At 40.8% G+C, this 15,063-nt stretch overlaps 1 protein-coding gene across 1 annotated transcript; it reads left to right on the forward strand.

Moving 5' to 3' along the window:
• Positions 1-1,310: 1,310 nt before the first annotated feature.
• On the forward strand, positions 1,311-4,366 carry LOC145134799 (transcription factor PRE6-like). Its single transcript, XM_079069629.1, has 2 exons — positions 1,311-1,663; positions 4,066-4,366. Exons 1-2 carry the CDS (start codon positions 1,535-1,537, stop codon positions 4,216-4,218), a joined length of 282 nt encoding a protein of 93 aa, XP_078925755.1. The 5' UTR covers positions 1,311-1,534; the 3' UTR covers positions 4,219-4,366.
• The last annotated feature ends 10,697 nt before the right edge of the window (positions 4,367-15,063 follow it).

A 15,063-nucleotide genomic window follows, 5' to 3' on the forward strand; every position in this document is an offset into this window, starting at 1 on the left:
AATAAATAAAAAAGAAAAATGAAAATACCAAGGATAAACTCATTATTTTAAAAAAATTCAAAATAAATTAAAACAAATTCTTAATAAAATCAAAGTTTTAGACCTCTATTAATAATCAAAAAATTTTGGACGGCTTTTTTGTCTTTACTCTATTACAAACTAGGTTAGAGACCCGTGGAACCCATATGTTTATAAGATAAACAATGAAAGTAATTGATAAAATAAAAAAAAATAAAAATTTAATATTAAACTATATTGAAATATGATTGTCAATATATGATAATATTATACTTTAATAAATAAGGCTTGCATGATTCATAATTATATTTTGTTTTTTATTTTTTAAATGATTGTAAGATAATATGATCTAAATAAAAAAATTATTATCTTTTGATGAAAGAAAAAAAATAAGCATCGTATAGATCAAAAAAATAATTAGTTAATTTAACAAATATTTTTATATGATTTGTGTAAAGTTCTCTCTTCCAACTATAGGAATAGATCAATATTTTAAGGACTTAAATTGAACTTTGGAGTTGGTGGCTTAAAATATATGAAATTTTTTTGGCTAAGGTAAACGACATTTGAGATACAAAAAGAAAATATTATATATATATATATATATATATATATATATATATATATATATATATATATATGAAATAAAATATATAAAAGGTAATGATAAATGATTTCAAAATTTAAATTCTGATTTGACTTTTAAAATTCAAAATATGAATATTGATATTTATATTTTTTTAAAGTATTAAATGTGAATAAATTTTTAAGGATATCACATGACATTATTAGAATCATATTCTATTTGGCTTTTAAAATTCAAAATATGAATATTAATATTCATATATTTCTTTTTAAATATTAAATATAAATAAATTTTTAAAGATGTCATTAGAATATACTCTAAAAAAATATAATAATTTAGATAGTATAGATTTAGTTAGGCAATTTCTATATATAACCCTAATGATGTACCCTTTCTACATGTGAGTGTAATAATTTTATATGTGAATGTAATAGTTGTTGCGTACCCCTTCTAATATAATACTGTATGTGAATGAACGGGAGATACTTATAGTAAAACCTTTTATTTATCTGTTAAATATAACTGCTCGTGGTGACTCATGATATCAATATAAAATATAATATAACTTAAAAACATTAGTAAACCCTTTCAAGTATATATGCAGGAACACTCCTACCCTACGCTTACCCTACCCCCACCCCATTCCCACCCCAACCCTATTTAAAAGATGCAAAAAGCCCACTGCTTTCTCCCATGCACTCTTTGTCTTCAACCTCCAACAGTTTTACTTATTCTTATCTCTTTCTCCATAACTTTTTCTCAAGCTTATACTCTCTCTCTCTCTCTCTCTCTCTCTCTCCATATATTATAAATATATAGGTAGTCACACTCTTATGCAATCATACTTGTGATCATTTGTAAGACTTCTCTGACAAATTAATAAGGAAAGAAACCCTTCTTATACCATCTTAGTTGTCCCTCTAGATCTCAATGTCTAGCAGAAGATCTCGATCACGGCAAACTGGAGTTTCCAGGATCAGCGACGATCAGATTGCCGACCTCGTCTCCAAGTTACAACAAATTATACCTCATAACATTCACGCAACCCGTTCTGACAAGGTCATTGTTTTCTCCTTTTAGTCTATGTTATATAAATGGGTGCTGCTAATAAGACACCCTTAGACACACCTTAGACACCCTCTCATTATTTTTATAAAAAGTCAACCTATAATAAACTACTTGTAATCAGTTTTTTCGGAAAACAATGCAATTTCAACCAATATAAATACTTCAAAATTAATTAGGGTTGTCTAAATGGTAAAAAGGGATGTCTTTTTAGCCAACCCCTATATAAATTCATGTTTATACGTGTGTATATATATATATATATATATATATATATATATATATATATATATATATATATATATATATATATATATATATACCTTTTGTAAGTGTAAATACTCGTATATATAACACGAGGTACACAAATCTATTGCAAGTGAGGTACAAGTACTACCGGCAACCCACCCCACATTGCATAAATGGCTTATACTACTTGATGCATGTGTACTCTGTGTGTGTGTGTGGCGGGGGGTTACATATGTCTATTTTCATTAAGTTACTGTGTTGCATGGAAATGGAATAATAGCTGTAGGTGAGGGGGGTTACATATGTCTATTTTCATTAAGTTACTGTGTTGCATGGAAATGGAATAATAGCTGTAGGTGAGTTAGATAATCTGTAAAAAGGACGTAAAATTTACAAATTAGTCATGATTTATATTTTAAGAAATGAAAATGTTTTGAGTTGTGATTTTACGTTAAAAAAATTAAACACCGGTTGATGGTATATACCCACGCAATAGATCCAGAAATGATCGATCGTTAAACCAAGATTTATAGGTTTTACGAGATGGGGTATGAAGAGATCGAAGTCTTTCAATTCTATAATATTTTTTATGTTCAATGTTTTAATTTGTATTTTGCTATAAGAAAGCCATCGAATGGAACAATAAATCAATTAATTAATCTTTGTTTTGAATTGTATTCCGATCACTTCTTAAGTTCTTAGTAAAAATAGTATAAGGTGTAAATGTAATAACCTGATATGATATTTTTTATATTCGACTTTTCGATCGTTTAAAATTTAAAAGTCAAATCAATCATTTTTAGCATCAAAATCAATCTTAATCATTTCCAATAAACCATACTATATAAATACAGAAATAAAAAATATTTGACTTAGAAATTAAACTAATTAAAAACATCTAGATTTATTCACATTTAATTTTAAGATACTAATTTGAGCTTTCAAAATAAGATATAGAATTAAGTAGCTAGATTAAATACACTAATTTGCAGACATATAATAAAGTCGTAACTATATAACTAATTACTAGAGCTAAACTTATGTTTTTTTTTTAACGGCAGCAACCATTAAAATTAAAAGAAAACTAGCAAGACGCTAGAAATACAGACCATTAAGACTGAGTAGGATTTTGAAGCCACAAACTCCAATTAATCCTAGTCTTAGAGTTACGGGACGAAAACCAACGAAACGAAATATCAACAATGGAATCAAAAATCCTATCCTTTCTAGGCTTATTACTACTAAACAAAATACCGTTACGGAACGTCCAAAGCACCCAAATGACCACAGAAAAAACCGAGTCAACAATCGCCCGTTGTTGCCTAACACTCGGCATCGCATCGATCCAGTCCATCATGTCTCTCATAGAGAAAAAAAAACAGGGATATCCAAATCAAGCCAAATACTAACCTGCCTCTAAATCTGATTTGCAATGGTGCACTGAATAAACAAGTGCAACACGTCTTCAGTAGCATCATGACACAAAAGGCACAAAACCGAGTAAAGATCCACCCCTCTCTCCACCAACTTCGACCTCACAGGAAGTCTATCCATCATTAAACGCCAAATAAAAACATTTATTTTAATGGGAACTGAACAATTCCATCTAGTAGGCATGGAACCCGACGGAAGTCTCGAATCATCGATCCAATTCCTAGTCGATTTAACCGAAAAGCACCCTGAATTATCAAGATTCCAAACCCATTTGTCTAACTCCACGCCAAGATGATAGCCATCCAACAAAGACATCAAAGTCGTAAGCTGCTCCTATTCAACCCCTCCTCTAATGTCATGACGCCAAGCAAAAACCCATCCCGTCGGAGACCAGTAATCACTAACTAAAGAGTTTTGATTAGAAGCAAGCGCAAACAATCTCCCGAATTGCACCATCATAGGAACATCCAAGCACCAAACATCGTGCCAAAACCGAATAGTACCTCCATTCCCGGTCACTCTAGCCATGGCATTCGAGAGCTAAACTTATGTTTATTCAATGGTATAATACAAAGTTATGTTGAGTTGGAAATTATCACTTACGGATTACCTAAATGATATCGAACGCAGATTTCTTTATCTTTAAAAAAACAAAGAATACATTTAATAAAAATAATTGGTTAATTGATTAATAATTATAAATTTGGGTGTAGGTTTCAGCTTCAAGAGTGTTGCAGGAGACATGCAATTATATCAGAAGCTTACACAGAGAAGTGGATGATTTAAGCGAAAGACTTTCAGAGCTTTTGCAATCTACGGACGCCAACAGTGCTGAAGCAGCCATTATTAGGAGCTTATTTATGTAACTATATTATATTAACAAATTAAGCAGTTAATGTAAGGTTTTTTTATGTTAATAAATCCACATAAATATGTTTTCTTTGTGTCCTTTAATCTCATTTTTTATTTTAGAGAATAAATTCAGGACTCCAATCCAGTTCTAAGATTATAATTTATGTGGTTTCATCTTATACAGATCTACGTATTTCATAAAAATGTCAAAATATGTAATTTGATGCATGGAATAACTTCTAATAAAGGGATTCTTGCGAAAGAGGATCCAGAAAGAAAGAAACTATGGTGGATGGCAGATGTACCTTTCTCTATAAAATTCCATCATGTAGAGTGACGATTCACCATCTTTAACCTGATGTCATAGTGGAACATATGACGGTGTGAGTCAACTTGATGTCCATAGCGATGTTTAGAAGTTGGTGGCGTGTTTTCCTAAGAAGCTTGTACATCAGATGTTAGCAGTTAAAGAAAAAACTGTTAGAAAATGGGGTATAGAAAGGCTTGGAATTCTGAGAATTGTGTTAAACACTTTCAGATTAAAGCATTTGGGTGGTACTCCCAATATTCTTTAATCGGATAAGACTCAGAGAGACAAGAACTTAGAATGTTTTGATGATAGTTTCGTATGTACCAGAAATGAGACCAAAACTGACTTTATGATCTTTGTCTGAAAACTGTCATATAACAGTTTCAAACTGTCATAAAACTATAAAAACTGTCATAAAAACGGAAGTTTGGATAAGGGTCAAACAATGGTCAATTCTCTGAAAATCCGATTTTCTGATGCATTTTTAATATAGTAACATACCCTATATAAAAAATGGTCGACCCCAGATGTTAGCAGTTAAACCATGGTCGACCCCAGTCAGGGGCTCTGCCCCTTGGTGATGGGTTTTGAGCATTCTAACACTCTTATGGTGAACATGCAACCCTATAAACCTTGGATCTATGTTTTCACTATTATACATGCAAATATTCAATATTCCAAGGTTTCACCCTAACTAGCATAATAAGAAGTATATACAATACAAGTATCTAGTAGAATGACATACCTTTTGATGAAGCTTGAAGTCTTGAACCTTTAAGAGCCTAGTGCCTCAAGTGTTGCACCTCAAATGGTTCACACAACACCAAGAACCCTTGGAATAACTTGAGAATAAGGATACTTAGGTTCACACTCATGAAATCGGTTTTGCCCTCTCTGTGTATACACACTCTAGTGCCAAGCACTCAACCCCTTTTCATGAACCATAGACCTCTTTATATAGTGTGGAGGATTAGGGTTACATTCATGTAAACCCTAATACTCATGACCTTTCATTTCCATAGGATCCATGGGTTAAACACTCCATGGACTATCCATGAAAGCTTAGCCCAACCTAAATGATCTTGGCCCACCACATATATATAAGAGTCCATATTTAATTAGTTCATTTTGATCACTAAATTAATTCTAAATTAATTCTTGATCAATACTAATTAAATAATATGATTCCAAATTAATATATTAGAACTTATAATATATTAATTTAAATCATAAGTATCTTTTTTTCTCATTTTGTCTATCCAATTGTTCTGATGCCATGCAACCCAAATGGACCATGCCAAATCGGGTCAAGTACATACCAATTATAGTTATGGGCTTAGACACTAATCCAACAGTCTCCCACTTGGATAAGTCTAAAACTATTATTGTGTATGACTCCAAAACCCGACTAGCAATCGTAGCTTTTAAAGCCGCTGTCGAACTCTGACCTAGTCAAATGACTTGTCCATTAGATAAGGGATCATATATTCCTCCATTCTAGATATCATATGGACTGAGACATGGATTATAATCATTATCTATGTCCATTTGTTGTTTCCCGATTTCCGATTTATGACGACCGACTAATTGAACAAATCAAATCAGTCCAGGCTTGGCCAAGCACTTAGGGGTGTCATCACTAAATAATCGAGGGGCCCCCAGATATCGCTTTTATCCCTCCAAGGGTAAAAGGAATGGATAAACTTTGACTCATATGCTTGTTCTACTACTTGTTGAATCACACACAAAGGCACGTTTTATAACATCGAGTTACCAATGCGTTTTCGTACAATCAATGTATAACCAACTCATAGTTAACAACTCATATCTCTAGGTTTGAAGAATATAAGATATTATCTTCTCATGATTCACTCGTGATAAAATCCATGAAGTGATTCAAATGAGCGTGGGTTGAATCCAATACTCGAATCTCATTCCAGGAGCACTCATGAATGTTGTAGCAACTCTTGCTATGTCCAACACCTTAGACATCTACAAACCCAATTCATGACAGTCTTGACTTAATACCTACTTCCAACATATTATTGACTGTGGATGGTTGGAATAACTTAGTCATTCAGGAAGAAAGACCTACTTATTCTGGAAGTCAAAACATGCAAAGCGAAACACAAGAATAATCGAATCCAATATGGTCTCAGAACTTATGAATATAAATAGAACACATTTTATTTATCACCATATTGATTACACATTGTTCATTGCATAATGTTTCAAATAATCAACTTTATACTTGAATCAACACAATAGTCATGCCATGCTCCAAGCATGCACACTATGTTTTGTCCAAACAACAGTTATGCCATACTCCAAGTATGCACACTATGTTTGTCTATGATCCTTACTTTGTGAAATAGACCATTTGAACATGATTCCAATGATTCTCATTTCACAATCCCAAATCCTTATCGTAAATGTAAGAATTCCAAATTCCTGCCACTTACCGAAATCTGTTAGATTCTAAACTTATATGCATTGATCCTCTTGTAATGACTATGCACAAAGTCACAAAGACTTGCCAACATACATTACAGAGTATTCCAGTGGAGAGCAATTCCATGGAAACGAAGTCTCATATTCAAAGTACATTGCTTTGAACATCCTTCTAGCATTAAGTTTTCCTAATCTTACACAGATTGAATAACTTCCACCTATGGAGACATTTCCATATTCCCATTTTGACTATCACTTCTGAACAAGAGTTGTCTCCTTTCAGAATATGCCAATATGGTCCTTCCAAAAATTTACATCATACTTCCAATTGTCCACGAGCAACCAATCTTTGGTAAACCTCAGATTGTCCTCGACAATTGCTTAATCATTTTAGTCATATCCAATTCTAGACCTTTTCCCCTCTTAATGCCCTAGGCATTTGGAAAATTTAGAACAGATGAATATTATAGCACATGCAATCGATCCTATATCCGAAGCATATGGGACACGATTCATGATGTCTCACATAAAGACATGAACCTAGATCAGTCTTTTGCTACAATATTTTTATTTTCCATGTTTTCATAATTCGACTATGACGAGGGATGCCGTAATCATAATCGAATTTGAGAACACAATATATATATATATATATATATATATATATATATATATATATATATATATATATATATATATATATCCTTGACTAAAAATGATTAAAATCTCAATCTAAGCTTTTAGAATTGAAATGAAGTATAATTTCCTCTCCCTTAATTATAGCAAAACAACTTTTCCCAACTGAAACTTTTGTTTTCTATAATTAACATTGCTAACGTGCAACACTTATCATAATTATCATGCTCCCACTAACATGATGATTATTAGCATAACACTTATGCTCCCACTAGCTTTGACATGTACTCAGAAATCAGCTGGACTTCTAGAAATCAATACTTTATTGACTTTCTTACCAAAGTTCAGATTTCTGATACGAGATGCTTTGATAAAACTTTATCCGAATCATACACCTTTCTGTAACATCCGGATTCCCAGGTATCTTATTTTATGCATTTATATTGAGTTTTGGAGAGGGACTCGGCGAGTAGGCGCCCAGACTCGCCGAGTAGGATCGCGCATGGTTGGACTGATTTAGTGACGGACTCGGCGAGTCCATACGTGGACTCGGCGAGTCCACGCTGTTTAATGAAACCCTAATTCTCGGGGCTTGAGCCCTATTTAAGGACCTTTATAGCCCCCATTTGCGGCTATCAGACCCCTGAGAAACCCTAGAAATCAGAGAGAAGGCTTGTGGTGCAAGAGGAAGGCTAGTTCATCACTCTAAGTGTGGTTTTGCAAGAAAGAAGGAAGAAGGACAAACAAGGAAGGTTGAGGAGCTCAGATCTATCATCCATTTCATCAGAGGAGGCTACTAGAGGTACTAATCTGTGCTCAAACTCGTGTATTTGGTGTTCTAGTTGAATCTAGGGTTTTCTTGTGCCTTCTTTGGCTTGGATTCAAAGTATGTGAGGTCCCAAGGTGGAGTTCTTCCTAGATCTGGACCTTAAGAGGTCCAGAGAGTCCTATCCATATTGCTTTTTGCTATTCCATTAGAGATATAGCCCTAGGTTGCCATTTTAGGGGTTATTTCACCCAAAGAAGCTTTATGGTCATTGCATGGGTGTAAAGGTCGGACCTTTACGCGATTATAGTGGTTGGGAAGGCCAGATCTATGGATTAGAGGAACAGATCTGACCTCAGAAGGTCATTTGAGTGTGAGCATGGAATGAACTCGCCGAGTCCATGAGCGGACTCGACGAGTTGAGTCGGGTTGCCACGCGACTCGCGATCTGTGATGACCCGTGGAGTATAGGGTTGACCCAGTGAGTCAAGAAAGGACGAGGGGCGAAGAGGGCAGGCGTGTACTCGCCGAGTCACCTTAGTGCACTCGGCGATTCGGGTCAAGAGTGGCCGTTGACTTTCGTTGACTTTTAGGGTTTCGGTCAACAGTTGGACTTTTGAGTCAAGGAGGGGTAAAATGGCCTTTTACCCTTCTGAGGGATCGTAGAAGGGGGTTTAATCTAGCCTTTGAGAGCCATTACTTATTGAGGATACTTTGTATGTGATTAGGCGGGGACTAGATCAGTAGATTCGTGTGCGAGATCATCCGAGATACCCGAGGTGAGTCTTCTCACTATACTTTACCTTGAGTGGTAATAGAGCTATGTGATAGAGTATTTTGTATGTTATGTATGTGATGTGTTGCACTGCATTATTTCTATGTGACATATGCTGTGTGTATTTCAGAGTTACAGAGTTAGAGCCGTAAGGTTCACAGAGTTAGAACCGTAAGGTTCACAGTGTTAGGACCAGAGGGTCCACAGAGTTAGGACCAGAGGGTCCATAGAGTTAGGACCGGAAGGTCCACAGAGTTATAGCCTCGAGTGGCTAGTATGTGTTATTTGTGGTATTTTGGGGAACTCACTAAGCATTTATGCTTACAGTGTTATGTTATGTGTTTCAGGTACCAGCGAGGATCGTGGGAAGGTGCTGGCATGATCCGTACACACACGAGGAGCTTTTTATATTTATGATTTTGGGATACGCTTTATGGAATGTTATGTGAAACAATGAGATTTTTATAATGTTGTGAATGAAAGTATGTTTTAAAATGTGAAAAACTGTTTTTGAAAAATTTCATCGTTACAAGTTGGTATCAGAGCCTTGGTTTGAGGGATTCGGATGTATCTTCGGATGTATCTGAACTCAAACTAAGGATTTGAGAAAGTTTTTCATAAAATAAACAATTTTTCTAAAAAGAGTAAAAGGATTGAACAGAGCAGAGCAGAGTAGTGTGTACGATCAGCCAGCGCCCGAACGGTGATTTCCCAAAATACCCTTACATTATGTGCTATGAGATATTATGTGATATGCTATGTATGCTAGAGTAGGCTAGGTATTCATGGTTAGGACTAGAGTGGGCCTGATTTGTGATGCCTTAGCCTAGGAGTTATTGCTACAATGAGATACTTCGAGAGTAAGTAGGTAGCAGCGAGGAGCTTATGAGTGGTCTACTAGAGGGTAGCCTGAGTTGAGAGAGATATAGAGTACTTGTGATCCGGGATCCAAGGAGGAGGACTTAGGGTGAATACTGATGCGGTGTGGACGGTAGTATAGGGCCCGTACTACTGAAGACACCGGAGTAGTACCACTCTAAGTAAGAATCCTTTGGGTACCAGGGAACAAGTAGAGTGGAGTTATCGAGTGTGAGTATACTCGAGCGAGTCTCTGATTTCTTTCGTGTTGTATTTCAGAGACATCATGGTTGGGACGCGTCATCACTCAGGAGGCAGTGATACCAGTGGTACCAGTGATGAGGAGATCCGCAGATTGATTCATAAGGAGGTGGCTGCGGCCATTCGAGCTGAGATACCAGAGATGTTCGGGTCTATCAAGACCACGTTGATCGAGACTTTTGATGAGCGGTACGCCGCTCTTACTGATGCAGCTGTTGCTGCGGCCACCGTAGCCATCGCTGCTGCCAGGCCACAGGGGGGTGACTCATTGCTGTACCGAGAGTTCAGCAACACGAAGCCACCAGAGTTTGATGGGACGCAGGATCCGATTGCTGCGATGAGATGGATTTCTGACATTGAGGGATGCTTCTGTACGTGTTCTTGTCCGGAGCATCTGAGAGTTCGGTTCGCGCTGAACCAGCTTCGCTTGGGAGCGAAGGACTGGTGGAAGTTTGTGACAGCGCACTACACACCTGCAGAGTTTGCCGCGGTGACCTGGGAGAGGTTCACCGCTATGTTTCGTGATGAGTACGTTCCCCCGGTGGAAAGGGAACGTTTGGCCCAAGAGTTTTTGACCCTCAAGCAGGGTACCGAGTCTGTTACAGTGATCACCAGGATGTTCCATGAGAGGGCGATGTTCTGTCCTGAGCACATGTCTTCCGAGCAGGCACGCATGAGTCGGTATTTAAGTATTCTGAGGAGAGACATCCGTGAGTTCCTGGCGAACTCGTCGTATCGGACATTTGCCGAGCTTCAGGCAAATGCCCGGAAGAGGGAGATTGAGCTCGAGACTCAGGTCAGGGAGGAGGCGGAGTCTCAAGGGAGGGATCGGCGGCCGGCACAGTCCCAGTCGGCAGCCAAGCGGGCCAAGCCCGCCGATTCGAGATCAGGGAACCAGAAGGGCCGCACTTGTGCCAAGTGCGGCAAGGGTCATGAGGGGTTTTGCAGAGCGGGATCTTGCTACAAGTGTGGCAAGGAGGGGCATATGGCCAAGGATTGCCCCAAGGGGTTTGCAGTCTGTTTTCACTGCAACCAGACCGGACACCGGAAGGCAGATTGTCCGCAGTTACGAGGGTCAGCCCAGGGAGCATCACATGGATCTGCTCCTCTTGTCGTTCGAGCTATAGAGAGTCGGCAAGCGAAGGCCGAGGCACCGAAGGCTAGCGGGAGAGCCTTTCAGTTGACAGCGGAGGAGGTCCGCGCAGCGCCCGATGTCGTGGCTGGTATGTATTCCTTCATTTATTTATGTTGAGATTGAGATGTTATGCTTATATTATGATATGCGTATGTACTTTTCTTGTGAGTTCTGTACCTGCTTTGGTGTTATTTGACTCGGGTGCGAGTCGATCTTTTGTGTCACTAACATTTAGCCAGCACATTAGTGCCCAGCGGGAGGCGTTGAGTCGACCTTTACGAGTTTCCATAGCTGACGAGCGAGCAGTGTATGCTACGGATGTGATTCGGGAATGTGTGCTCGAATCTTCGGTGTTGAGTTTCCGATTGATCTGGTCCCGATAGCGATGGGGGACGTATGTGTTATAGTGGGCATGGATTGGTTGAGCCGTTTTGGGGCTGCTATCGACTACAAGCGACAGTTGGTGACAATACGAGACCCCAGTGGGGGGGTTCTTACAGTGTACGGCGAGGTTACCCGTTCAGGGTCAGCATTCTGTTCGGCTGCTAGAGCGAGACAGAGTCTACAGCAGGGCTGTAATGGGTTTGTGGCCTATGTGATGGACACACGAGTAGCAGCAGGGAGACCGAGTTCTGTTGATGATGTGCCGATAGTGCGTGAGTTCCCGGACGCTTTTCCCGAGGAGTTGTCGGGTGTGCCTCCCGAGAGGCAAGTGGAGTTTCGCATCGATTTGATCCCGGGAGCGGCACCTATCGCCAAGGCGCCCTATCACCTTGCGCCGCCAGAGATGCAGGAGTTATCCTCACAACTTTAGGAGTTATTGGGGAAGGGGTTTATCAGACCGAGTAGCTCGCCTTGGGGAGCACCTATCCTTTTTGTCAAGAAAAAGGATGGTTCACACCGGATGTGCATTGATTACCGGGAGTTGAACAAGTTGACGGTCAAGAACCGTTACCCATTACCGAGGATAGACTATTTGTTCGATCAGTTGCAGGGAGCGTCTTGGTTCTCCAAGATTGATCTGAGGTCGGGATATCATCAGATGAGAGTACGTGATGAGGATATCCAGAAGACGGCATGCAGGACTCGTTATGGGCATTACGAGTTCGTGGTGATGCCCTTTGGGCTCACCAATGCACCGGCGGCGTTCATGGATCTCATGAACAGGGTATGCAGGCCGATGTTGGATCGCTCGGTGATTGTGTTCATCGATGATATACTGGTGTATTCGAGGTCCAGAGAGCAGCATGAGGAGCACTTGAGGGAGATCCTCGGAGTTTTGAGATTGGAGAGGCTTTACGCCAAATTCTCCAAGTGTGATTTCTGGTTACGAGAGGTCCAGTTCCTGGGACATCTCGTTAACCAGAATGGGATATTGGTCGATCCGGCCAAGATTGAGGCAGTGATGAGTTGGGAAGTGCCGAGATCTCCCACCGATATCAGGAGTTTTCTAGGATTGGTCGGCTACTATCGGAGATTTATCAGGGATTTCTCCAAGATCGTCGTGCCTCTCACCAGGTTGACCCGGAAGGGCGTGGTTTTCAGTTGGGGCCCGGAGCAGCAGGCCTCATTCGAGACACTTCGCCAGAGATTATGCGAAGCCCCAGTGCTAGCCCTTCCGGAAGGGATGGAGGATTTTGTGGTGTATTGTGACGCATCGATATCAGGGTTGGGTGCGGTGTTGATGCAGAGGGGGCACGTGATTGCATACGCATCGAGGCAGCTGAAGCCTCATGAGGCGAGGTATCCTACGCACAATCTGGAGTTAGGAGCAGTGGTGTTCGCCCTCAAGATCTGGCGTCACTACCTGTATGGGGTTCGGTGTACCATATACACGGACCACAAAGAGTTTGAAGTATTTGATGGATCAGCCCGACCTGAACATGCGCCAGAGGAGGTGGTTGGACGTGGTGAAGGATTACGATTGTGAGATCCTGTACCACCCGGGCAAAGCTAACGTTGTAGCTGATGCCCTGAGCCGTAGGGCGGAGAGTGCCCCGATACGAGACGTTTGCTTGAGATTGACAGTGATGACTCCGATATTAGACACTATTCGGGAGGCCCAGGCAGAGGCCGTGAGACCAGAGAACCGCAAGAGGGAGAGGGTGATTGGGCAGGCACCGAAGTTCGTTACCGATAGACGTGGGCTTATGACCTTTCAGGGTCGGGTTTGGGTGCCGTATACAGGCAGGGCACGTACCGTGTTGATGGAGGAGGCGCACAGATCGAGGTTCTCGATCCATCCCGGGGCCACTAAGATGTACTTGGACCTGAAGAGAGATTACTGGTGGCCCTGCATGAAGAGGGATGTAGCGTGGGTTGTTGAGAGGTGCTTGACCTGCCGCAGGGTTAAAGCTGAGCACCAGCGTCCGCACGGTCAGTTGCAGCCACTTGAGGTTCCCCAGTGGAAGTGGGAACAGATTTGTATGGATTTCATCACCAAATTGCCGAGGACCGCGAGGGGCGTCGATGCAATTTGGGTGATCGTCGACCGGCTAACGAAGAGCGCGCATTTTCTTGCTATCAGTGAGAGCTCTTCTGCCGAGAGGTTCGCAGAGTTGTATGTGAGAGAGGTGGTATCGTGTCACGGAGTACCGATCTCGATCGTGTCTGATCGAGATGTACGTTTCACTTCCAGGTTCTGGAAGAAGTTCCACGAGGAGTTGGGTACGAGGTTGCATTTCAGTACCGCCTACCACCCCCAGACGGACGGGCAGAGTGAGCGGACGATTCAGACGCTCGTGGACATGCTCCGAGCATGTGTGTTGGACTTCGGAGGAAGTTGGGACACATACCTACCGTTGGCTGAGTTTTCCTACAACAACAGCCATCATTCTAGTATTGGGATGCCTCCCTTCGAGTTATTGTATGGTAGGAGGTGCCGCACTCCCATTTGCTGGGGAGAGGTAGGGCAGCGTGTGATGGGTAGCACTGAAATAGTGCTGCAGACGACAGAGCAGATACAGCAGGTTAGAAAGAGATTACTGACGGCTCAGAGTCGTCAGAAGAGTTATGCGGATCGGCGACGATCTGAGCTGGAGTTCCAGGTAGGAGATTTCGTACTCCTGAAGGTATCTCCTTGGAAAGGAGTGATCCGGTTCAGGAAGAAGGGCAAGTTAGGGCCCCGGTACATCAGTCCATTCAGGGTGACCGCGAGAGTGGGCAAGGTAGCTTATCGGTTAGAGCTACCTGAGGAGTTGAGCCAGATCCATAATACCTTCCACGTGTCCCAGTTGCAGAAGTGTATAGCCGACGAGTCGGCGGTAGTACCACTGGAGGATATTCAGGTGGATGCGAGCCTGAATTATGTTGAGAGACCAATCGCGATCCGGGATCGGAAGATCAAGGTTCTGAGGAACAAGGAAGTGCCTCTGGTGCAGGTCCAGTGGCAACATCGGAAGGGGTCCGAGCTGACCTGGGAGCCGGAGTTAGAGATGCGTGAGCAGCATCCAGAGTTGTTTTTCGAGCAGGACTTCGAGGGCGAAGTTTGATTCTAGTGGGGGAGAATTGTAACATCCGGGTTCCCAGGTATCTTATTTTATGCATTTATATTGAGTTTTGGAGAGGGACTCGGCGAGTAGGCGCCCAGACTCGCCGAGTAGAATCGCGCATGGTTGGACTGATTTAGTGACGGACTCGGCGAGTCCATAAGTGGACTCGGCGAGTC

The sequence above is a fragment of the Lactuca virosa genome, chromosome 8 (genome assembly GCF_052849685.1).
Source record: "Lactuca virosa cultivar CGN04683 chromosome 8, Lactuca_virosa_CGN04683_v6, whole genome shotgun sequence".
Taxonomy (NCBI): domain Eukaryota; kingdom Viridiplantae; phylum Streptophyta; class Magnoliopsida; order Asterales; family Asteraceae; genus Lactuca; species Lactuca virosa.

Excerpts from the sequence above, each read along its gene's own strand:
- LOC145134799 (XM_079069629.1), top strand. The coding sequence starts at position 1,535 with ATGTCTAGCAGAAGATCTCGATCACGGCAAACTGGAGTTTCCAGGATC. Across the intron at positions 1,664-4,065 it reads ACGCAACCCGTTCTGACAAG|GTTTCAGCTTCAAGAGTGTT; the intron begins GTCATTGTTTTC and ends ATTTGGGTGTAG.